This window comes from Eulemur rufifrons, chromosome 17 (genome assembly GCF_041146395.1).
Source record: "Eulemur rufifrons isolate Redbay chromosome 17, OSU_ERuf_1, whole genome shotgun sequence".
Taxonomy (NCBI): Eukaryota; Metazoa; Chordata; class Mammalia; order Primates; family Lemuridae; genus Eulemur; species Eulemur rufifrons.
Genome location: NC_090999.1, coordinates 45940250 through 45966701, shown reverse-complemented (window position 1 = coordinate 45966701; position 26452 = coordinate 45940250). Strand labels below are relative to the sequence as shown.

Sequence of the window (26452 nt, the reverse complement as noted above, 5' to 3'; positions counted from 1 at the left end):
ATATTTGTTTTATTGACTTTGCATGCCTCCTCTATTCAATATATATTACTGTACTAGGCCCAAAGGAAATAATGAGAAATATAAGCATTTTATATTTATATTTTATATTCCTGCAGACAAAACAGTTAAATATGCTTTTAACTACTTAATGACCAGTAAAATCATCACAAATTAATGGAAAACAGCTTGCAAAAACAACTAGTTTTAGCTTAGCAGTATTACACTTATATTTAATTGACATAGAATGTAAATGCTATAAAAATGTTTATTAAACTGTCAGAAGATTTTCCATTCCTGTTTCTTATGTACTTACTAATATATCCTCTTTGAGAAAAATACACTTAAGACAATTAAATTCCACAATGCCAGATGTGAGAAATTTAACCAGGTGAATCAAACCTCACCATGGTAAGAATCATAAAATATGTTAAACCTATGTTTCATTGCATATCCATTAGTTATCAACACACACCAAGATATGGTATTAGTTAATAATATGAAAACTTGAATATTGACTTTAAGACTGAGTCGATCTTAGAAACCTATCTTCAGTGGAAGACAGCATGTGGTTAGTTCAGTAAGCTCAACCCAATTACTAGTAAAGTTAGTAAAACAATGGTATTAGGTTAATGGATGACAGGGCAAGCAGTACCATCTTCTCATACAAAACACAGTATTATAAAAACTGGTAAAAATTATATATTAATCTAACCTACTTTTCTATTTACAATATTCATTATGCAAATATAAACATCAGCATCTACTGAGTGACAATGACAAATGCAGACACAGGATCTCTCTCACTAGACAAGTATATTTCTTCTCATGAAACCGCAATCTCTCTTTTTCTTAACCTACCTTTCTTCATCCAAAATAATGGAACCATCTTCTGCCACTTTTACTCGAGGAACCAGCAATGGCCCATCATCTGTCTCTTCTTCCAATGCTTCATTATCTTCAGCATCAGGAGTGCTCTTACCTTCTTGCCTACCAAATGTAAAGATTCATTAATTCATGTAGTCATGAGAAGTGTTTCCTGAATCCCATAAACTTCAAAATAAATTAGTACAAATTCAACATTCTAGCTATTTCCAAATTCCCCCATAACCTAACTGAAAATATTATGCGTTAAGGACACGATTATAGGATTTTCTCAAGTTTTATCTTGAAGCATTTAATTAAAAGCCTTTATTCTTTTAAAATAAAGAGAAATAAATGCTCATCTCTTCTATCTCAACATAATTTCAGAGTATATCCATCCAATTATTATGGAATTAACAATAATAATCCTTACAGTTGCACAGCACTGGTATCCAGATCATTTTATTAACTCTTCAAAACAACTCTTCAGGGTTAATATTTTCATACCCATTTGAGTCTCAGAGAAGATAAATAACTTTTACTCTAGATTATACAACAGTAAGGGCAAAAAGTCAAACACAGTCTTTCAAATAATGATTCCAGATCTCATCCGCTTTCCATTCTACTACACTGTCTCCTTAGGGTTTGTTTGTTTTTGTTGAAACAGGGTTTTGCTCTGTTGCCCAGGATAGAATACAGTGGCACGATCATAGCATACTGCAACCTCAAACTCAGGCTCAAGTAATCCTCCTGCCTCAGCCTCCCGAGTAACTGGGACTACAGGCACACACCACCATGCTTAGCTAATTTTTACTTTTAAATTTTTTTTTTTTTTTAGAAATTGGGTCTCACTATGTTGCCCAGGCTGGTCTCGAACTCCTAGACTCAAGCAATCCGCCCCTCAGCCTCCATGAGCCATCGCACCTGGCCTCCTTAAGGTTTTATTGAAGCAAACATAACCTATAAGCCTGTAAAACATAACCTATTATTTTTAAAGCTTCAGCACTCTGCTTTAAAGCAATATAGATCCTAGGCAAACAGTGATCATTAATGAACCCTTGCAGTGACAACTAGAGAACTCCCAATGTTTCTGATCATTTTCCACAGTCTCCCACTTTGAATTACAAAGCTAAAATAACTTACTATTATAAAAGGTCTCTTGGTGAGATTTCTTGGGAGTAAGCTAACATATGACAATTATAAACATGGTAGACAAAACAGAGCTTGTACAAAAAATAGACTACATCTAGTGGCATCAAAGCTAAAGGTGTTGCAAGACAATGTATAAAGCATGCTAACTTCTTGTTTAAAGAAAAGGAAAAGAAAAAAGATATACAGGTTTGTTTGGATATGCATAGACTAGAACTGCAATGATACATTAAAACATTGGTAACATTTGTTCACTCCAGAGAGGGGAACTAGATGGCAGAAAATGAATCAGAAGACTTCTCAGTATTCACTTTTGGTCCTCTCGAATTTTGTACCACATGAATATATCATTATTCTAAGATAAAACAAAGCATTCTTAATTCTAAAAGCTTTAATTTAAAATCATAATACTGGTCAGTTATATGTATATAACACACAAATAATGTAGGGTTTTCATACTGATTTAAATAGGGCAGTAACTTTTATTCTTCTTAAGTGAGAATATTTTAAAAATCCAATTAAATGTAATTCGACTATAATAGGGAGCACCATTTGATATCTCCTTTTTTTTTTTTTGAGATAGGGTCTCATTCTGTTGCTCAGGAGGGAATGCAGTGGGGCGATCATAGCTCATTGCAGCATCAATTCCTGGGCTCAAGTGATACTCTCACCTCAGCCTCCTGAGTTGCTGAGATTATATAGGCACACACCACCACACTTGGCTAATTTTTCTTTTTAATTTTTTTTTAGAGATAGGGTCTTGCTGTGTTGCCCAGGCTGGTCATCAACTCCTGGCCTCAAGTGATCCTCCCACCTCAGCCTCCCAAAGGCCTGAGATTACACGTGTGAGCCACTGTGCTCAGCTCAATGTAGCCATAACAGAATATATTTTTAAAAAATAAGATGCTTACTCTCTTGTCTGGACTGTAGTCGATAATTTTTCTGTTTTCTTTTCTTGTTCCAGTGAAGAACTATTAAAGATAAATAACAGAATACTTATAATATGAATTATCAATTTACATCTTTTCGATTCTACCTGTAGGCAAGAAGGAAATCATTCTAACTACTGTGGTTTTTTTTTTTTATAATATACCATAGCACTTCATTAATGATGGTGCAGCCCAACAATCAATTTTCAGTCAAAAACTTGTCATCAAGTAAAAATAACGTGGTAGGCCCTAAGCAGAGAATGCTCTTACTCCCTAAGTCCTCAATGAAGGGAGACTACCAGTCCCAAGGAATGAAGCAACCTAGGTAGCTTGTCTCCAACTCCTGGATGTCAAACAACTCAAAACCTACTTTCTGGCCCTTCCTTCAACCAGGCTAAAGTCCTGGTAAACCTGAAAAAGGACTACACTGAAGAACATGCCACAACTCACAATTCCTACCTCCACCTACTAAGCATCAACCACACAAGATTTATTACAAACCTTCTGCCTCCCCGACCCCAGACTAACTTTGATTAAAAAAGCTTTATTCTCGACAGATTTGTTAAACTGCCACTATATTTAATCAAGACATAGGGCATAAAAATTAGATCATTCTTTTAGATCAGGTTACAGTATATAAGAGATAGAAATTACAATATTAATTAAAGAAAGGTTGCTTAGCTAGTTTTATCTTTGTAATTAATGTAACAAAGGAAATTTTCTTATTTATTCATTTACTTTATTTCAAAAGGCGGGATCTCACTACATCACCCAGGCTGGAATGCAGTGGCACAATCACAGCTCACTGCAACCTCAAACTCCTGGGCTCAAGTGATCCTCCTCAATCAGCCTCCCAGGAGCTGGAACTACAGGTACATGCCACCACACCTGGCTAAATTTTAAAATTTTTTTGTAGAAACAGGGTCTCGTTATGTTGCCCATGCTGGTCTGGAACTCCTGGCCTCAAGCAATCCTCCCACCTAAGCCTCCCAAAGTGCTGGGATTACAGGCATGAGCCACCATGCCCAACCAGGAAATTTGTTTTTAATCTCAGAGATAAAGGGCATCATTTACCATCCCCAGTAAACAGTTACTTGAAATACCACTAATTTTTATTAGAAAATTCTATCTATGGGACTGCAAATTAGTGCAATCTCTGTGGAAAAGAATTTGGAGATACCTTAAAGAGCTAAAAATAGAAATACCATTTGATCCAGCAATAGCACTATTAGGCATCTACCCAAAAGAGCAAAAGACATTCTATAATAAAGACATCTGCACCCGAATGTTTATGGCAGCACAATTCACTATTGCAAAGACGTGGAAACAACCCAAGTGCCCATCAATTCATGAGTGGATTATTAAAATTTGGTATTATGTATACAATGGAATATTACTCAATAATAAGAAGCAACAGTGATCTAGCACCTCTTGTATTTTCCTGGATAGAGCTTGAGCCCATTATCCAAAGTGAGGTATCACAAGATCAGAAGAATAGGCTCCACATGTACTCGACATCAAATTGGCACTTACTGATCAACACCATGGTGCTCACATGGTAGTAATATTCTCCAGGGATTAGGAAGTTGGGGGAGCGAGGGTAAACTCACAACTAATGGATGTGGTGAGCACTGTAGAGGGGAAAGGCATGCCTCTAATCCTTGCCTGGGTGAGGCAAAGACAGAAAACATAACCAAAATGTTTGTACCCTCATAATATCCTGAAATAAAAATAAAAAAAATTTTAATTTAAATTAAAAAAAAGAAAATTCTATCTATACTTTTGGGAGCTTCACAGGAAAAAAAAAATTCTATCTAAAAGGACATCATGTGTTACAAATTTTGTCAACAAACTTTCGGAAAACATGAACTAGTACTCTAAAAGTGATAGTTAAATCACCACATACCCAAAGAAAGTAAAACAAATTTTACTTACCTCATTGGATTATTATCTGGCAGATAATATATGAAGTCTCTCATAGTCATTTTTGAACGATCTGGTGGCCTCTGACTTTCATTTATAGCATATTTGTTTTTCCATTGTTTCTATATACACAAACACACAGATCCACTTTTATTTTATATAGAAGAATTTCAGATGTACTATATTCAAATATACAATCCTCTGTTACATTCATTGCAAGTGCTTTAATATTATTCTTACCCCAATTATGTAATTTTATAAACTGAATATTAAATTGTAGAACATTACCCTTAATAGTTTTTGGTTTTTAAAAATTAAGGTGTCTAGGACTAGATAAAAGCTCAATGTATAAAATCATGCTTACAGATGCCTTCTAACTAAATCCTAAATAGCTTACTGAGAATTATATGTACATAGCTTTTGTTTACCGTGTGGTGAACTAAGATTCTGTGTATTCTATAGAATTCTTGAAGCAAATGTTAATTCCCCAAAATAAATCTAATAAAGCAGATTCTATAAAACACAGAACATTTTAGTAGTTTACATTTTTAGAGGCATAGATTTTAGAGGATATGAATTGAAATCCCATATCCTAAACTTAAGTTTGACACAAAGCAAATAATAGATTTGAGCTTGTTTACTCCTGTGTAAAACAGTCATATTTACTTCGCATAGTTGAAAGAATTAAATAACAAACATAAAGCACCAAGCAAAATGCCTTCCTTTTAATTAAAAAAAAAGGTATTCTATAATTTATAACATGAGTTATTAAATACTGCCTGGGCACTATTTCAAGATACCAGTTTAAATGCCTTTTACATATATTAACTCATTTAATCTTCATAACCCTCCAATGAGGTAGATACAGGCTGAGTATTCCTTATCTCAAATGTTTGGAACAAGAAGTGTTTCAGATTTGAGATTTCTTTGGACTTTGAAATATTTGCAGAATACATATGAGTCGAACATCCCTAATCCAAAAGTCTAAAATCCAAAATGCTCCAATGAGCATTTTCTTTGAGCATGATACCAGCATTCAAAAAGTTTCAGATTTTGGAGCATTTCAGATTTTCAGATTAGGGATGCTCAACTTGTACTGTTATTGGTCCTATTTTACAGATGAGGAATAGACACAGATTAATTAAATTGTCCAAGGTCACATAGCTACTAAGGGATGAAGCTAAGATTCAAACTTTGTCTAACTCCAGGGCCAGCAAGCTTCACTACTGTTACACTGCCCTTAAAGAAAAAAAAATAATAATTCTTCAAGATTAAAAAGAACATGGACTCTACTACATGCATACCACAAATTTTTCCCATTTGTAATTTTTTTCTTATTGCCAATTTAGAAAATAATACCAATTCATTTTGCTCAACTACATTTGTCTTTTTTTTTTTTTTTTTTTGTTGAGACAGAGTCTCACTTTGTTGCCCAGGCTAGAGTGAGTGCCGTGGCGTCAGCTTAGCTCACAGCAACCTCAGACTCCTGGGCTTAAGCGATCCTACTGCCTCAGCCTCCCGAGTAGCTGGGACTACAGGCATGCGCCACTATGCCCGGCTAATTTTTTCTATATAGATTTTTAGTTGTCCATATAATGTCTTTCTATTTTTAGTAGAGACGGGGTCTCGCTCAGGCTGGTCTCGAACTCCTGACCTTGAGCGATCCACCCGCCTCGGCCTCCCAGAGTGCTAGGATTACAGGCGTGAGCCACCGCGCCCGGCCTACATTTGTCTTAATTCAAATAAATATACGACATGTCACATGGACATCTTCTTATGAAAAATCTGATTCAAGGTTTATTTTATAAATATGTCTGGGTGTGTATCTGTGTGTACCTGTTTAAAACTTTGTGGCCTTCACCAAAAATATGAAAAATATAAATAAATAAAATATGTAAAAATTATCATCAGTGAAAAAAGTAGTTTAAGTTCATGGTGTTTCTCAAACATTCTATTAACAAAGGACGATATTCTGTTAATATAAGGGATGTTATATGGTTTTGTTCTCCCATAAAAATGCTACAGATGTTTATTTTTCTTCCAAATGATGCCTTACTAACATAAAAACAGAAATCTAGCAGGCAACTGTCAAAATTCTGATTTTCCTCCCTTACCTTCTCTTTTCTCAATTCTTCCCTTAACATTTCCCTCAGTTTCTGGGCTTTATATATTCGGTATCTATCTGAGCAGGGCTGTTTCTCTCTTGCTGGAATGGGGTTTGGCTGTGGAGTTTCTTGGTTAACTGTGGATGAGGGATGAGATTCTGTAGTAACACTAACACTAGGTTTAGCCAGACTAGAAGTACTTGATAGTCGCTTTCTTCTCTGGGAAACAGTAAAGGAAGATTTACTGGATTCTTCAACATCTTTCTCATCACCAGTCTTTCCATCACTGCTGAAATTTAAAAAGAAAAAAAGGGTACCATGAATCTTCTTTTCTACATACTAGCTGCAAAATGTAGCCTGGTGAAACATCCAAATTAGTAAAGTCTATTAAAAAACAAAAAATCCATCACTTGAGATTTATGCTACTTATGACAGAAATTACAAAAAAAAAAAAATTTCATTTAGTAAATCTTTTTAACATATGTAAATCCTAATAAAGACCATTACTCTTTTTCAAACTTCAAGTCCCTAAGCACATTAGAGCACATAATTAATTATATGCTTAGCTCCCTCAAAACAAACAAAAAACTAAGTTACAGAACAAAGCTTAATTAGCCTAATTTGAATTACTAGATAATCAAGAGTTGCTTTTTTAAAATAATTTATAATCAAATTTATGAATTGTATATAAAATTTAAAATTCACAGTGACATCTCCTTAAACTGGGCTAAACTACTGGCATTTTACTTTACTTATCAACCTGAGATCAGTCAAATCCAATATACAAAACTTCAAACCTCTGAAATATTTGTATTGTAGCATTTGAAGATATACATTTAGCTACATAAGCCAAACCAAATTCTGTTTAAGGCAGAAATCATTTATCTTTTATCAGGTATAACTCTACTTACACAGCCATCAGAATAAACTCTTCAGTCAAAAAAAGTACTCAATACAAACTCAAAACCAGACCGAAAAACTCCAAATTACATATTAGATATGGTACAGCTTAGATGTAAATATTTGAGGAATGGTATTAAAGCAAATTAAGTCAAGAAAAGAGGTGATATAAGTTAAGAATTAAAAACTTTTTTCATATTTTACAACTGATTTTATATAAAAATGGAAAATGCCTTAACCTATAGAAAAACCTTTCCAGGAAGTCTCCAATTTAAATTATCTCAGCCCTTATAACAATGCGATACATGTACCATTTGCATTTTACCCAATTATGCCAAAATGAAAGAACATATACCTTACAGATCTTTACAACTAGGAAAGACCAACACACACAAAAGAAAACACGTGATTAAAAAACAAAGTAACAAAGTATACTACCTGAATTACCAAGTCTAAGAAAACAAAAGCCGGTAATCCTAGCACTCTGGGCGGCAGGGGTGGGAGGATCCCCTGAGCTCAGGAGTTCCAGACCAGTCTGAGCAGGAGGGAGACCCCCCCCACCCCCACCCCCGCTCTACTAAAAATAGTAACAATTAGCCGGGTGCGGTGGTGCTCGTCTGTTTAGCCCGGCTACTTGGAAGGCTGAGGCAGGAAGACGCTTGAGGTCAGGAGTTTAAGGTTGCTGTGAACTAGGCTGGTGCCAGGGCACTCTGGTACCTGCGACACATTGAGACTCTGTCTCAAATGGAAGAAAAAAAAAAAAAAAAGAAAGAAAAGAAAACAATTTAAATATCCTCCTGCCTCAGCCTCCTGAGTACCTGGGACTACAGGCGCACACCACAACGCCAGGCCAATTTTTCCATTTTTAGTAGAGACCGGGTCCCGCTCTTGCTCAGGCTGGTCTCTAACTCCTGAGCTTAAGCGATCCTTCCACCTCGGCCTCCCAGAGTGATAGGATTACAGCCGTGAGCCACCGTGCCCGGCCCAATTAAATATCCTTGAGCTTAAATGTCAAGACTACAATCTCTGGGTAATTTATTACATGATCAATTATCATACACTCATATGTAGTTAACAAAAATCTGTAAAATTTTTATTAATTTAAGAGCTACTGGCACTGGTATCTCCACTTTGTGTATAAATTTTGAAACATTAAGAAACTTGGAAATCACTAAGCATCACTCAGCTATCAAAATAACACCCTGTAGCCAGTGCCAATTCAGGCCAATAGAGGAAAATGTGCCAAAAAGATAGAAATTTTTCACTTTTCTGTCACAGCATAAATTGTTTACTGGTTTCCTCATATATATAATATAGAAACAGAGACCCTCTTAACCTGACTTGTCTTAAAAGTGTTTCCATCACCTTTTTAAAAAATGAATAACTTTTGGTGGGCAAAAGTCATGTCCTGTGCAAGATAGTTTATATACATTATCTCTAATCTCCACAATCATGCTCCAAGCAGGTAATTTTGTTGTTGTTGTTGTGTTTGTTTGTTTGTTTGTGTTTTAGAAGCGGTGTCTGGCTTTGTTACCCAGGCTGGAGTGCATTCCAGCCTTGAACTCCCAAACAAATTATCCCCATTTTACAGATCAATAAATTCTGCCTGGGAAGGCTACTTAAATTGTTAGATTAAGTAAAACAGTTGTGGCCAAGCACTGTGGCTCAGGCCGGTAAACCCCAGCGTTCTAGAAGACCCAGGCAGGAGGATAAGTTGAGGCCAGGAGTTCAAGACCAGTTTGGGCAAATATAGCGACCTTTCTCTAGGGCCTGTATTCCCAGCTACTCCGGAGGCTGAGGCGGTAGGGTCCCTTGAGCCCATGAGTTTCATGTTACAGTGAGCTATGATCTTGCCACCACACACGAGCCTGGGCGACAGAATGAAATCCTGTGTCTTAAGAAAAAAAGAAAAGTAGAAGCGTCCTAAATCCAAACGTGGTACATGACACTAAAGCCAGGCTTCTCCATTCGGGAAACATGGTCACCATACTTAAAGAGGCATACCCACTATCAAGTAACCAGAACATAAATTGACATAAATCAGCAGAACAAAAGCAATACTGATCTCCTTTTAAAAATAAATATTTCAAAAGACAAAACTACTTTCTCTGTCAAGTATGAAAACTATGGTAATCTAAATTTTCAAATGAATAGTGTGGATATTCACTTTAGAACTGTTATACCTGGATTCTCCCCTCACCACTTGACCGTGACAAAATCTACACATGCCACACCCTGCGGGTCAGAGGGACACACTGCAGTTTGGAGACTCAACTGAAAGGCTTACTGCAAGTGAGAGACTGTGCTATAGTAAAGTTCATTTGCTCAGCTTCCAGGTGACAGACCCGGCAGATGAAAATACTCCTCTCTGCAAGCTCTTACCTGCTCCTAGGAGCCTTTTCTTGGGGCTCCGCTCGCCCGACATCCACCACGGGTACATCTGTAGGCTCTGCTAGCTTCGAAGCAGAGTCAGCCGCAGGCTCCGGAGGCCTGGGAGACTCCTGTCCACGCTGGAGACTGGGGGCGGTGGGGGCAGTGGGGGCGGTGGAGCCCCTGGCGCCTGTACCAGGCCTGACATTCGGCTTCACGCTAAGGCGTGCCCTGCGGAACATGGCGGAGCCAGGGGGCCCGGGGAGGCGGCCCCACGGCCGCTCTCAGCCCCGAGCCCCGGCTGCTGCCCGGAAAGGGGGTTAGGAACTACGCCTTCCCCACAAGCCACTCCACCAGCCCAGCCGGCAGCTACCGCAGTTTCACACCCCCGCCGCCTCTTCCTCCTCTCTCCCGCCGCCGCCGCTTTTTCATGACCCTGCCACACTCACTAATAACTAAATTTCTACCTCCTTCCAGCAACCCCGCCCTCAGAGGGCGCCGGAACTGATTTGCGTCATCATCCAGTGCCGCGAAATAACGTCAGACGCACGGTGCCAAGGAGTCACGGTAACTACCAAGCTACGGAGCCTTTGTTACCTTTGAACCGGAACTTAAGATGCGAAGTTTTTTTTTTTTTGTTTGTTTGTTTGTTTTTGTACTGTTCCTCTACATGTCTTTAGGAGTAGTTGAAAAGAGGGAAAAGAGGTGGTGAGCTCCTCAGCTCAAACCTTTATGGGAACCATTAAGTTTGCTGGTCGATTTGTTTTTTAGAAAGTCCTGAAGAGGAGTTAAACAAGATGAGAGCAGTGCCTCATCTTGCTCACCAGCGTACCCCAGGGCTTAGAAATTCTAAATTGAGTAGAACATAGAGTAGAATATTCTGAAATGGCCAGGCACAGTTGCTTCACCTGTGATCTCAGCACTTTGAGAGGTCGAGACAGGAGGATTGCTTAAGGCCAGGAGTTCGAGACCAGCCTGGGCAACATAGCAAGACCCCGTCTCTTAAAAAAAACAATTACAGCGTGAAATTGATAATGGTTACCTCCTAAGAGGGAACTGGGTTTCTGGTAAACACGTTGTGCTTGGAAGACCATTCACTCTATACCTTTGTGTACTTTTTAAAAAAAATTTTTTTTCTCTATACTTTTGTTCTTAGAATCCTATGTCCTTCTAAATGTGAATGTATTACCCAACCAAAAATTATTATAGTTGAAATTTTATAAATTATTGTGAGTATTCTCAACCTACTTAAAGAGGTAGCAATAGACAAGATGTTCTGGGTTTGGGAGGAGAAAATACAACAAACAAACAAGATAATTTAAGAATGTATTATATGCCATGAAAGAAATTTAAAGGGTGAAAGCCAGGTACAGGATTGTGCCTGTAGTCCCAACTACTCCAGAGGCTACGGTGGGAGGATCACTTGAGTCCAGGAGTTTGAGACCAGCCTGGGCAACATAGTGATATCCTCCCATGCCCTCCCCCCAACCAAAACTAAGAAATGTACAGGGTAATATGATGGAGAGTAACAGGAGGCTAGCAGTAGGATGGTTAGGAAAGTACTATATGATGAGAGGGAAAATAGCCAGAGATGAGGATAACCCTGAAGGTGTGGGCCAGTGTTTGAACCAGTGATACCAATCTCCTGACTCGTATTCAAAGGAGGATTTGGAAGGAATAAAAAATTCCTGGCTCATGGAAACACAAAGGCCTAGCTTCCTTCTTAGAAGGAAAAGAAGATTCTGGGCCAAGCACTGTGGCTCACACCTATAAGCCCAGTACTTTGGGAGGCCATGGCAGGAGGATCTCTTGAGGCCAGGAGTTCAAGACAAACTGGGCAACACAGAGAGACCCTGTCTCTACAAAAAAAATTTAAAAACTAGCCAAGTGGCCGGGAGCGGTGGCTCACACTTGTAATCCTAGCACTCTGGGAGGCTGAGACCAGCCTGAGCAAGATCGAGATTACTTCTCTACTAAAAATAGAAAAAATTGGCCAGGCAACTAAAATATAGAAAAAAATTAGTCGGGCATGGTGGCACATGCCTGTAGTCCCAGCTTCTCGGGAGGCTGAGGCAGAAGGGTTGCTTGAGCCCAGGAGTTTGAGGTTGCTGTGAGCTAGGCTGATGCCACGGCACTCTAGCCAGGGCAACGGAGTGAGACTCTGTCTCAAAAAAAAAAAAAAAAAAAAAAAAAAAAAGGAACAGGATCTCAGTTGTATCTAAAGAAGCTAAAGAACTCAAAAAAGAACCCCTTGCTGAAGATGTCTGGGAAATCTTGCAGCCACTGCCAGAAACATAGCTTTGGACAGCATATTCTGATATAAACTGAAGACACAAGGCCTTTTCCCAAGTGTTCTGTTCCACCTTAGAAGCCAGGACATTCTTACAACTTTGTAGGTAAGGAAGTCAATAATGACTAAACTTTAATTTCCCACTAGTAAAGGGATGGGAACAGAATCAGATTAAATTTTATTATTAAATATAAAGCCCTAAGACATTTGTTACACACCAAAGTTTGTGGAGTAAATTCTTACTGGCATCATAGTAATTTTAAAAATCTCCAGTTTTCTCTGACAGACACACCCAACATATCTTGGGTACGTACATGTACCCCTACCACTCTAAAATTATATTTTCAGCTGCAAAGAAAAAAGCTCAATTAGGCTGGGCGAGGTGGCTCACGCCTGTAATCCTAGCACTCTGGGAGGCCAAGGCAGGAGGATCGCTCGAGGTCAGGAGTTTGAGACCAACCTGAGCAAGAGTGAGACCCCATCTCTACTAAAAATAGAAAGAAATCATCTGGACAGCTAAAAAATATATATACATAGAAAAACATTATCCGGGCATGGTAGCACATGGCTGTAGTCCCAGCTACTTGGGAGGCTGAGGCAGAAGGATTGCTTGAGCCCAGGAGTTTGAGGTTGTGTGAGCTTAATGCCACGGCACTCTAGCCCAGGCAAAAGAGCGAGACTCTGTCTCAAAAAGAAAAAAAAAAAAAAGAAAAGAAAAGAAGTCAATTAGACTGTAAATTGAGAGCACATACAAAAATAACAACTCTAACATTTACCTCCCGGATCCCAAATTCCTCCCCTCCCTTCCCTCTTCAGATGATCTCAAGAGCTGTGCCAGAAAGTTAATCTTAGGGTTCCCTAAGTGGAAACAGCCCCCTGACCTGTTAGCAGCATTGAGGAGGAGAGGTGGAGTGTGGGGAGAGTGGTAAGTATGCAAGGCTCTCTGAGGTTGAAAGAATAATGACAATAAGAGCTAACATACTGAGTGCTACGGTATGTTGGGCACTTAATATTCGACATATATTAATTCAATTAATGATGAAGGTATAATGTATACCTCCCCGTTTTACAGGTAAGAAAAATTTTAACACAAGGAAATATGTCCAAGTTGACACAGCTACTAATCCGTAGAGCTGGGCTTTCAACCTAGACATTCTATCTCCAGAGTCCTCAGTCTTCATCACTATCTCCCACCCTTTCTAAAGTAGGTAATTTTATGAGGTAGTAATTTTTGAAGTTTGGCCATAGGTACTTGGGGGTCCACTATAGTATTTTCTATACTTTTGTACTGTATAAATTTGAGATCTTCCAAAATAAACGCTTTAAAAATATAGGGCAATTTTATCGTGTCCGAACCATCTCACTTTGTAATAATTAATGAAATAGGTGAAGAAAATAAGTACCAGCCAAATGAACCACGTGAGCATCTTTACACGTTTCTAGCAATGGCAGATGGTCTACAGCTTTTACGTAGGTTCCGAGGTTATTCTAGGCTATTCTGACTTTGTAGTAAGACTGCACTCCTTGTCATCCTCCCCCCACCACAAAACCCAACCACGAAGCTGGTAACTCCTAAAACACTGCTCACTGTGGCAAGAGCACTGGGATAAAATGGGAAATGAGCACGCTTTAGAGTCCGTCTTAAATTTGATTCTCTTTTTAACCAATTTCTGTTAGGTCATTCTCTTCTGTAAAATTCGAGAACAATGAAGCATACCTTGCAGTGTAGTTGCTAGAATAAGGAAGGAAAATAGATACAGGGCCGATACTGCCTTTCGCAGAGTTAACCCTCAATCTGTTCAGTCCCCTTCCTCCCCTTCCCGCCTCTGCAAGGGCATGAATGAAAGCTAGCGTTCTTTGTCGAAAAGTAAGATATTGTAGTGTTTATCGTCGTTTGTTATCAAAAAAGGGGGCTGCTTAAGCCCCTTTGTCTGGCGCACAGTGGGGAAAAGCCACACACGCCTACCCCTCTCTCCCACATACAGGACCTGCTTCCCTGAGTCTCCAAAAGGCGCCTGGCAGTAAGGCCTCCGCGCCCCGAGCGCGCACGCGCAGTGACTGGCCGGCCACGCCGGCGGCTGTTGTCGGGCCTCGGTGGGCGGGGCCGCGGACGGAGCGGGGGCGTCGCCCGGCAGAGGGCCCACGCCGGCTCAGCCTTAGCGAGCGACGAGTGGTGACCGCAGCTGAGCGTGTGAGGAAGCCGTTGCTTTTTCAGTCGCTCTCTTCCAGGATCCGTCTGGCGGTCGGAATGGCCCGTGAGTGTGCAGACGAGTGGGGCAAGCGGCGGGGAGCGTGCGGCGGGGAGCGTCCGGCGAGGGAGTCTAGCGCCGAGCCTAGCTCTGAGGCGCGGCTGGAGGGGGAGGCGGGGACTGGTCCGAGAATCCCCCTGGGTCCAGCAGGGCGGGGGGACCCCGGCTTCCATCAGCGGAGAGAGGTCACGGTTGACTCCGGTCTGGCCTCTCAGGCTGGACAGGTGCCTGCCTCTCAGGTGCGAGTTTGCACGATAAATAACACACCCCCGGCGGTATGTGAAGACGGCAGCCCCGGGAGGGAGCCTCGTTTGGAGATGGTTTATAGCTGGTACCTAAAGTCTTACGGCCTACTGAGGACCGGGAACTCCTCCTTAGTTCTTTTGTTTGGCCCTTGCAGGTAATAGTGGAATTGTGATGGGCTGAACTTGTGATCTGTGTGAATTTCTTCTTTGCCACCCACGCCCCTCAAAAGCCAGAACTTGTTTTGGGATACTGGCCCATATAGACGATTGGAATGCCTGTTTTAAAATGTCTAATATTTATAGCTAGTAAACACTTAGATTGGTATGATAATACTCTTAAGTCCTTAAGTGTTTACCTCTAAGCTTCCTCCTTGTCAGATCTGTAAACACCATCAATGCAGTACTCTGCTGTCTTGTCTATTAAAAATCAAACTTCATTCCTCTGAGTTTCTCTGAGAAAAAATAAATAAAAATAGAATCAAACTTCAGATGCATTTAAATAAGAGTCCTTTAATGAACTTATTAATAATTTTGGAGATGGGAAAAGAGCATGATTGTTTGTCTTTGTAGGTGGAAATCAACGAGAACTTGCCCGCCAAAAAAATATGAAGAAAACCCAGGAAATTAGCAAGGGAAAAAGAAAAGAGGATAGCTTGACTACCTCTCAGAGAAAGCAGAGGTAAATGGTACTAACAGAACTCTCAAGTCGCTAACATGATTGAAGCCACATTTTGGAAAATGAAAAGCATTTTTTTTAGACCCTTATGTGGAACTGGGCCTAACCTGCAGAAAGGGGTAAAAGTAATGAATATCTGTTTTGTGCCAGGCACAAACTATATATGGGGTGTCATTATTCCAACTTATGGATGAGGAAGTTAAGGTTCTGAAGCTATTTGTTTTTCAGAGAATCTCATGCAGCTCCTCCACAACCGTAAGAACTTTATTCAAAATAATTGAACATCCTCCACACACAAGGCACTGTTAGGTGCTAGAGATACAACATTTTCAAAGCAGACACCATACCCAAACTAGTCTGGATGACAGATGACTGAGTTATAGTAGTAACAGTTCTGAAGAAGATAGAAGCTCCATTGGGTTGGGGAGAATGCACAGCCTTAACATATGACTATATGTGACAATATAAAAGCGCTACAGAAACACTTTAATGAGACTGCAGCTTTAGTAAAAAAAATATGGCATTCACATTTCAAAGATTAATTTTATGCTGAAATTATATTTTGTCCACATGGAGCTTGGAAGTTTTAATAGGCGAATAACTGATTGCACATGCTTCGATGTGGCTTCTTAGGGGTTCTCAATCTTGGCTGCACATTAGAATTATCTGGAAAACCTTAACAGATACTCAAGCCCGTACCCTACACCCAGTTCTTATATTTTTGTTTGCCTTTTGGGTTTATTTTATTTTTTTAAATTGATATATAATATTTGTACATATTTTATGGGTGTGTGTGATGTTTTCATATCTGTATACAATGTGCAATGATCAAATCAGGGTAATTTTGATATCCATCACCTTAAATATTTACCTTTCACCCAGCTCTGATTTAATTGGTCTGGAATTGGGCATTTAAAAATCACCCTAGGTAAATTTTATTGTATTTAGGTTACACCTTAAACCTGACTTAAAAACAGCTCACCAGGTGATTCTTAGGTACAGACACTCTTAAGAATCATTGGTTAAGGAGGTTGAAGCCATTAACTATAACTTCACACTTTTTTTTATTTTTTTATTTTTTTTGAGACAGAGCCTCACTCTGTTGCCTGGGCTAGAGTGCCATGGCATCAGCCTAGCTCACAGCAACCTCAAACTTCTGGGCTCAAGCGATCCTTCTGCTTCAGCCTCCCAAGTAGCTGGGACTATGGACACACGCCACCATGCCCGGCTAATTTTTTCTATTTTTAGTTGTTTGGCTAATTTCTTTCTATTTTTAGTAGAGACGGGGTCTCACTCTTGCTCAGGCCTGTATGGAACTCCTGAGCTCAAGCGATCCTCCCACATTGGCCTCCCAGAGTGCTAGGATTACAGGTGTGAGCCACCAAGCCCGGCCACTTCACATTTTCAGTAACATTTATTATTAAAGTGATGAGCTTTGCTTTAAATTTCTGTTTACTCACATTGAAGTACAAGTGAACATGGTATGAATCAGTGACTCTCAAATAGCGTTTTTATTGGAGAACCTGTTATAACTTGGTTCAGAAACAGCCATTGTTTACTGAATTACACACTCCTTATAAAACTCTGTGCTAGATGCTCTATAAGTATTATCTGTATTCATCACAGCCCTGAAAAGTGATATTAGCACCAATGTGTAGAATAGGAAACAGGCTTTGAATTTTAATAATATTAACTAAGGTTATACAGCAAGCACAGCTTTGTTTCAAATAGAAAAGTAACTATCACTGTTCTTTTCCACTACATTTGATTTCTTTGTAGCTGTGGTGGTTTACCTTCCTTCTATTCCTTGTTTTTGCTGTTGGCTTTGCAGAATTATTAATATCTTACTGTCATGGGCAGAGCTATTCAATCCCGAATTAAGATCTAATGTTAAATCTATGCAGTAACAATGTAGGAAAGAGCCTGGACTTTGAAATTTGGCAGGACTTGGTTATTATGTGATTTGCGGCAAATTGTTTAGTGCTGAGCCTTTTAAAAAAAATGTGAAACGTGAGGATAACTCAGAGTTGGGAGACTTTAGCCAGTACCTATAGTGCTTGGCACATAGTAGGTATTGGATATATAGCCATTTAGTATACTTTAAAAATAAGGGTTCCCATGGACTCATAAATCACCTAACCCAGATAGTGTGGTTGTAGTTAATAGTTAATATGGCATGTGGAGGTTCAGCCAGAGATTCAAAGGCTTAAGAAAGTGCCCTGAATATCCTGCTTTTCTGTAGGGTAATCCAATTTTAATCACTAGCTATTGGGCTTTTTTCATTGTGAGAAACTGAATTGCTTCTTAACATCTATGTCCTAATCCCAGATGCCAGTTAGGATATCTACGAGACTTCTTATCTAAGCGTCTTCTTTGAGGAAAAAAATTAGAGTGAATTAACTTTTTAACAACCAAGAGTAATTGCCATTATTTCTGCATATAGCTGCCTACTTGGCAGACACTTTTTAATATATATATATAGATATATATATATATTTATAGCTATGCCTCAGGACAACATTGATACATATTGCTCCAGTTTTGAAAGGGCTTAGAGGTTATTTGCCCAAGGTCATGATAATGGTAGAAGTGGCATTCAAAATAATTAGATACTATAAAATATGTACAGTACATGAAACAAAAATTAAAAACAACAAAAAAAGAAAAGATATGACTTTAAAGCCTTTCTAGTCTTTGCCTTTCCATTCTGTCTCAATCCGTGTGTGGTAGTGTGCACCTGTAGTCTCAGCTACTTAGGAGGCTGAGGCAGGAAAAATCCTCGAGACCAGGAGTTCAAGGTTGCAGTGAGCTATGATGATGCCACTCCACTCCAGCCTGGGGGACAGAGCAAGACCCTGTCTCTAAAATTAAAAAAAAAAAGAAAGAGAAAAAGAAAATGAAAAGACAACAATGTTTGTATCTTCTCTTAAATTGTCTTCTAACGTACTAAATGGGTTATGTGTAGAAAACAAGTGAGAACATAAAATCAGTTTTTCTGTAACGACTTTTCCCCCATTATAGGGACTCTGAGATCATGCAACAAAAGCAGAAGGCAGCTAATGAGAAGAAATCTATGCAGACAAAAGAAAAATGACTGGCTATTTGGAAAACCTGGGTGCTACTGCCAACTGGGTGTATCATAAGCTCTAAGATCAAGATTTTGTAGAGTGAACAGTCATTAAATATGTTATAACTTATCCTTTTAAAACTGTCTATTTTAAACTTTACCTTTCAGCTTGATTTAGTGTGATGTTTTAGAACCATTCTTCAAAAAATAAAACACTGTGCATGTGACATATTGGTGAACATCATTTTTTATCAGCAGTGAACAATTATATAATTTCTTATGTAGGTAATGTGATCAGATAAGATCTCTTATGTAAATCTACAATCTTTATCATCAACTTTGTTAAAGTAGATCTTTAAGTTAAATTGTATTATATAGTAGAATTTAAGATCCAGTGTATAATTTTGCTTTGAAATCAACTTGCAAAGTTTGCTTAAAGACAATAGATAATACAAACGATTGAAATAGCAACTAAATGAGGTCTCAGAGTTCTACTCACAGCTTTAAAATTTTTTGGAATGAGTGCTATATTTTAGCCTGTTCTGAGCCTCTTCATAAACATGTGACTTGGTGGTTATAAATTAGGAAACACACAAAAATAAAATAAAATAAATTAGGAAACACAACCTAGAGAAATGAAGATTTGAGGCCTTGTTGTATTCCAAAGTAAATATGCATAATTATGTAAAGAGAATAAAAATGCCATTGAAGTAGTAAATAAGATAACTTTTAAGTATTCTTCAAATACTGGATTTTTCATATAATGTGATCCAACAAATTTTTACTGATCACCCAATATGTCAGCCACTGTCTGAATAGACAGATCTTTAAGAGTTCACCTAATACCTTAATATCTTATGATAGATGTCTTACCAATGTTACCTACCACCCATAAATAGGATGGAATCCTAAGTGTCTCTCTAATGTCTCATGGTTGAGTGAGACAACCGTGAAGTTTTTTCAGCCTGAGTTATTTTTATTTTTGTTTTGTTTTCTTTTCTTTTTAAGAGAGAAGGTCTTGCTCTGTCACCCAGGCTGAAGTGCAGTGGTGTGATCATCATAGTTCACTGCAACCTCCAATGCCTGGGCTGAAGGGATCCTCTTGCCTCACCTTCCTAAGTAGTTGGGACTACAGGCAAGGACCACCACACACCTGGCTAACTTTTCTTATTTTTTATAGAGATGGGATCTTGATATGCTGCCCAGGCTGGTCTTAAACTCCTGGCCTCAAGCAATCCTCTCTCCTCGCCTTCTAAGGTGCTGAGATTACAGGTATGAGCCGCCTGGCTTAGCCTGAGTTTTTAATTTTCATATTAGCCCAGATTTTTTTTTTTTTTTTGACACAGGGTCTCTCTCTGTTGCCCAGGCTAGCTCACTGCAATCTCAAACTCCTGGGCTTAAATGATACACCTGCCCCAGCCTCCCTAGTAGCTGGGAATACAGGCATGCACCACCATGTCTGGCTAATTTTTTCTAGCTTTTTTGGTAGAGATGGAGTCTTGCTGTGTTGACAGGCCTTGTCTCAAACTCCTGGCCTCAAGTGATCCTCCCACCGTGGCCTCCCAAAGTGCAAGATTATAGGCATGAGCTGCTGTATCCAGCCCCAGATTTTTCATTAAAGTATAACATTGTTCTGTTTCTTGAGTTAATTTCAGTCTTCAAAATTTTCTATGATGGTAATCACAAGGGCAGAAAGATTACTGCAGCTTAAGTTACATTCTAATACAAGGGATAATGTGCTATTGAAGTTGGTTATAATTGAAAAAAAAGGAAAAAAGGAATAATGAAGTCTGATTGTGCCACAAAGATTCTTTGTGGCTCTAATTTCTGTAATTTTATATCCAGAATTTTTACAGAGTAATAAGCCATGAGTACAAATATCTTTTTATGCTTTTAGCTCTATCTTTAATTTGCTTTAAAAAAAAAAAACTAAATAAATTTCCATACTTTAAAATATCCTGCAGAGTAGAAGTTGTTCAGACTCTGTCTCTCTCTCTCTCTTTTTTTTTTTAATAGAGATAGCATCTCACTCTAACATCCAGGCTAAAGTGCAGTGGAGTGATCACAGCTTACTACAACCTTGAACTCCTGGGTTCAAGCCATCCTCCTGCCTCAGCCTCCCAAGTAGCGGGAACTCACGTGCATGCCACCACACCCAGATACTTTTTCTTATTTTTTGTAGAGACAGGGTGTTGCTATGCTGCCCAGGCTGGTTTTGAATTCCTGGCCTCAAGCGATGCTCCTGCCTTGGCCTCCCAGAGTGCTGGGATTACAGATGTGAGCCACTGCACCCAGCCTAGTGTAGACATTTCAAAAATTAATTCTTGGCCAGGTGCAGTGGCTCACACCTGTAATCCTAGCACTTTGGGAGGCCGAGGCGGGAGGATTGCTGGAGCTCAGGAGTTCGAGACCAGCCTGAGCAAGAACGAGACCCCGTCTATACTAAATGTAGAAAGAAATTAGCCAAACAACTAAAAATAGAAAAAATTAGCTGGGCATGGTGGTGTGTGCCTATAGTCGCAGCTACTCTGGAGGCTGAGGCAGGAGGATCGCTTGAGCCCAGGAGTTTGAGGTTGCTGTGAGCTAGGCTGATGCCACAGCACTCTAGCCCAGGCAAGAGAGTGAGACTCTAAAAAAAAAAAAAAAGGATAAAAAATAAATAAAAACTCTTATAAATCCAAGGAAAGCTACAGTTTCCAAAAAAAAAAAAAAAACATGGTTATTATTATAGAGTAAGGAAGATCTCTATTTTTCTTTCTTTCTTTTTTTTTTTTTTTAAGAGCTTCTTGCCCAAAGCAAAGGAAGATCTCTAGACTATAATTAGTCATTAAGGCTTAAATCCCAAACATTGTTCTTGATCAATTTTTATGAAAACTAAATTCATTGTTAAGAGGTTTTTAACTTCAATGTGATCATTTTTTAAAGGCAGATGGAAAAATTATCTGAGAGGAAGAAAATTAAGTGTAATTGTTGCAGTATATTGATACCTATTACATAGTATGAGCAAGGTAAACTAAAAATAGCTAAACTACTAAAAAGGGAAACTGGTCAATTAATTATAAGGGAAAATACAGGTGAATAATTTTAATCAGTAGAATTAATTCATGTACTAACTTTAATTAGTTTGGATAGTTTTTTTGTTGCTAAAGCAAGATAAAATTATTTAGGTGAAGTAATACCAAGTTTAGAATGTAATACAGAAAATACCAAACTCCATGGAGCACCCTTGTAGACATTAAAAGGACTATCTTGCATCATCTTCAAGAGGAGGTAGTGAATTATCAGTAGGAATTTTCACTAAGTCCTGCTGAAAATAAGAGGTAGCAGCTGCTACTGCTCAAGATATACTAAGCTTAGTTTTATCAGTTGATCTTTTTGAATTTTTTTTTATTAGTGGCTTGTGTGAGAAATTGTGATCCAGTTCTTAAATGCCAGCCTGTTTTTGAAAAATAAGGCTAAAAGAAAGCATTGATTACTGACATTATTTTCCTAACTTTTATTTATTTTTTTAATTTCTGAAATTTTTTGTTTGGAGACAGGGTCTTGCCTTGCTGCCCTGGCTGTAGTGCAGTGGTGACATCATAGCTCACTACAGCCTCCAACTCCTAGACTCAAGTGATTCTCTCGCCTCAGCCTCCCAAGTAGCTAGGACTTACAGGTGTGTGCCACCACACTAGGCTAATTTTTTTTGTTTTTGGTAGAGACAGGAAGGGTCTCGCTATGTTGCCCAGGCTGGTCTTGAACTCCTGGCCTCAAGCGATCCTCCTGCCTTGTCCTGTCAAAGTGCTGGAATTACAGGCATGAGCACCGCAGCTGGCCTAACTGAACTTAAAAAAAATGTTATTTCCTGACTTAAAAAAACATGTATTTTGCCATTCCCCCCGCCCCCGCCATGTTTATATAGATGGGAAGAGTTTGCTCCCTCAATCTTTTTGTCTCAAATTCTTTTCAGGTTCCATCTTGTAAACAGTTTTTCTATTTTTTTGTTTTCTTAGCAAAGACAACTGCAGAAAGGAGCTTTTCTATTTGAGGCAGGCATCATATTACTACCTTTGGCTTTGAGTTTAGGATCTGTTTGAAAGCATAACTGGACATGGTGGCATACATCTGTAGTCCCAGCTGAGGTGGGAAGATCACTTGAACCCAGGTGCCCAAGTGTGCAGTAAGCTATAATTATGCCACTGCACTCCATCACAGTCAACAGAGCAAGACCCCATCTCTTTAAAAAAAAAAAAATCATGAAGTAAAATCCTAATAAGAAATTGACTTTCACAGATAATGAGATTTGTGTGTTTTACTATCTGTGTCAAGGTTTTCTAGCAGTGATATAAACTAAGCAAGGAGTATGTTAACTTCTTTAGGTAAATTCCTGATTACTGTTGGTGATGAGTACCTATTTAAAAAATAAAAAAAACATGAAATTGAGTATGAGTAACATTTAAACATATGAAATTCAATTTAAAAATATTTGGTCTGTTATTTTTATGAAATTGTCAATTATAGTTATCTATTAGAGCAAAACTGAGTAAAAACATTTGTTACACTGCCTCCTCCAACTTTATCTGCTGATGTACTTGCTGTATAGTAATTATGTGATGGAATATATTGTCTTTTGAGATGGCCAAGTCATAAAACTGTTACAAAGAAAAGAATGACAATAAGTATGCTCAAATGAGCTTCCCTATAAATTCCAGTAAAATTTAAAACTTATTATAAAGATTTTTTCTTATACCTTCACTTCTTCAAAACAAAAAAAAGTTTTACATAGCACTAATTAATGCACATTAAAGTTTATAAGTAGCCTGCTATTGGATCATTTGCCTGGAAAAATCAAGATTTTTAAATTTGATTATAACTTTTTTTTACTTCTAAATATTTATTTCTTCTACACCAGTTATCTTATAAGATTATAATATAACTTCTGTAGAAATATTTTTTTGTTTCATTTTTTCCTCCAGTGTACCTTGGAAGGGATGTAGAAATATTTTCCATGCCACACACAACTCTTGGTACTTTACCAGTTGGATGTTTACTCTGGTATACCAGTGCAGGAACAGTTCCTTGCAACATAGTTGGTTAAGCCTCTGTCCATACTTCTGTGTTTACAAGAAATTTGGCTACCAGTTATAGCCAGTACCAACTGGCTATAATTGACACAATTCTATTGAGTACTGTCCCTTTATAAACATATAGGACAAAGGCTTTTGTCGAAGACCTTTTTTGGGGGGGCAAAGGCTTATTTGGCCTTCTGCCACTCAAGGTGACCATTAGGGTAGCTTATAAATGGATACTTGACTATGGAGTTATGTATTTAATATATGTTTGAAGAAATATAACCATATCAAACCTCTGATTTCCTGGTATGTTAGAATTTTTGTTTGCAAGCAACAGAATCAGATTAATTTATTAATAACAAATTATTTTAAAGAATGAGAGACTCTAGAGTCAAGCAAAACTTGGCTCAAAGCTTTGGATAAGTCAAGAATTGGAACAGCTCCAGTTATCTTAAGAGTAGGTACTATGATACAGTTTTTTCCACAGTGCTGAATACTGTCATCAGGTGGAAATTCTAACAACTATTTTCAGTCTTATGTCACTCAGAGTTCCTCCAATTGGACTTATTTGGGTTATGTGCCTATCCCTCAGCAAGAGGAGGGCAGGTTGCCTAAGTTGATGGAAAAACCAAGACTATATCCAGTAAACAAATTTGGGGTTCTTTGCCAAAAGGCAGAATGGACGCTGGGCAGACTAAAGCAGTAGATGTTCATTCCTTTTATTACAAGGCCAAGACTAAATTTAACACATACAAATACACAGTATAGCAAATTATGAAAATGGTAAGTATCTGAAACATAAGAAACAATGACGTAGTTTATACTGTTCATGTGTCTCCCAACCTTTCAACTGCCCAAACTACAATGTTTGCTCATTATAGAAAATTTGGAAAAATGCAGCAAAAGGGCTAAAAAATTCTAGCAATAAATTCTGAATTTCAATAAATTCTAAATAATAGTTTCTTAGAAAACTAAAAATACTATATATTTACTATTTGACCCCAGTAATTGCACTCCACACTCCGTGGGTATTTATCCCAGTGAAATAATACAAAGTATATATCTGAAATGTAAATTTCAACTGACTTTTGCATGTAAATACTCTGCTTAGATCAAGATGTAGGATGTTTTCAGCAACCTCTTAGGTAATGCCTCCCATCTGATTATTGACATAGATTAGTTTTGTCTATTTTTGAATTTTTATATAAGTGAAATCATATAAAATCTCTCCCCCTGAGCTAACCAACGTTAATGGTTGTATTCTCTCAGTGCTCATGCAAATATGTGTAAACACACGTACACATAAATAAGGGATATGGGGAATATATTTGATTTCTAGAGCTTCCATAACAAATTACCAGGAACTTGTGGCTTAAAACAACAGAAATATGTTTTCTCACAGTTCTGGAGGCCAGAAGTCTGAAAACAAGGTGTCAGCAAGTCCACACTCCCACTGAAGACTAGGGGAGAGTCCTTGCTTACATCTTCCAGCTTCTGGTGGCTGCAGGCATTATGTGGTTTGTGGCAGTGTAACTCCTGTCTCTGCTTTCCTCTTCATGGCCTTCTTTTCTCTATCTTCTTCCCTTCTCTTATTTGGACATTTGATACTAGATTTAGGTCCCATTCTAACCTCGGATGATCTCATCTCCAGATCCTTAATTACATCTGCAAAAACCCTTTTCCCAAATAATGTCACATTCACACATATCAGGTGGACATATCATTTGGGGGCCCACCATACAACCAACTACAGGAAGTTTTTTAAACAAATATAGGAAATCTAGATGTAACTTGGTACTTTTTTTTTTTTTTTCAAATAGTCATGCCTATAGATCAGCACATACAGATTTAACTTAAGTATGGTTGTATGGATGTACAGTAATTGGTCCAAACATTTCCTTACTCATAGACAATTAGGATGTTTGCAACTTCTGCTAAAAATTTAAAGCGTTTTCTTTGGGAAGCAAGAATTGCAATTCAGGGCATACACACAAACCAGGGTGGTCTTTGGTATGTTGGAAGAATAAAGGGACAGTTGGGAGTTTTATTAGAAAGAGAAATGTGAAGTATTGTTTTCAAAGAAAGCTCATTAGCACTAGAGAAGTTTTGGGGGACAGGTGAGCTCTGATTGGTGAATGACAAAACTAGTTGATTTATATAATCAACTTTCGTAAGTATACATGTTTTTAATTTTAAACAGATATTTTCAACAAGAGGGTAGCAATTCATTTCCCCATACCCATGCTAACATCAGATGTTATTGATCTCTGATAATTTTGCCAACCTGAATGAAAAATGATTATCTTAGTTTTTAATTTGCAATTCCTTGGCTCTAGAGGTTGGGATCTTTTAAAATCTTTATTGGACTTTTGGATTTTCTTTTTTGTGAACTGTCCAGTTTTTCTCTCTATTTTAAGTTGGTTGTTTTTGTTTTTGAGACAGGGTCTCCAGTTGCCTGGGCTAGAGTGCAGTGGTATCATCATAGATCACTGCAACCTCAAACTCCTGGGCTCAAGCGGTCCTCTTGCCTCAGTCTCCAGAGTACCTGGGACTATAGAAACGTGTCATCATACCCAGCTAATTTTTCTAATTTTTGTAGAGACAGGTCTCACTATGTTGCTCAGGCTTGTCCTA

The 26452-nt window shown here is 38.3% G+C and overlaps 2 protein-coding genes across 2 annotated transcripts in view; one reads left to right on the top strand and one right to left on the bottom strand.

Annotated features, from left to right (window-relative positions):
- The window catches only part of BDP1 (BDP1 general transcription factor IIIB subunit), an 83113-nt gene extending 72451 nt beyond the window's left edge, over nt 1-10662 (bottom strand). The window contains exons 1-5 of the mRNA XM_069492244.1: nt 10250-10662; nt 6977-7253; nt 4875-4984; nt 2922-2981; nt 859-987 (exon numbers count right to left, since the gene is read on the bottom strand). Of these exons, the coding sequence (XP_069348345.1) occupies nt 859-987; nt 2922-2981; nt 4875-4984; nt 6977-7253; nt 10250-10479 (806 nt within the window). The 5' untranslated portion in view covers nt 10480-10662. The remainder of the gene's footprint in view (nt 1-858; nt 988-2921; nt 2982-4874; nt 4985-6976; nt 7254-10249) is intronic.
- A 3918-nt stretch (nt 10663-14580) lies between these two features.
- On the top strand, nt 14581-19100 carry LOC138398135 (small EDRK-rich factor 1). Its single transcript, XM_069492354.1, has 3 exons — nt 14581-14782; nt 15592-15700; nt 18719-19100. Exons 1-3 carry the CDS (start codon nt 14776-14778, stop codon nt 18789-18791), a joined length of 189 nt encoding a protein of 62 aa, XP_069348455.1. The 5' UTR covers nt 14581-14775; the 3' UTR covers nt 18792-19100.
- Nucleotides 19101-26452: the final 7352 nt, after the last annotated feature.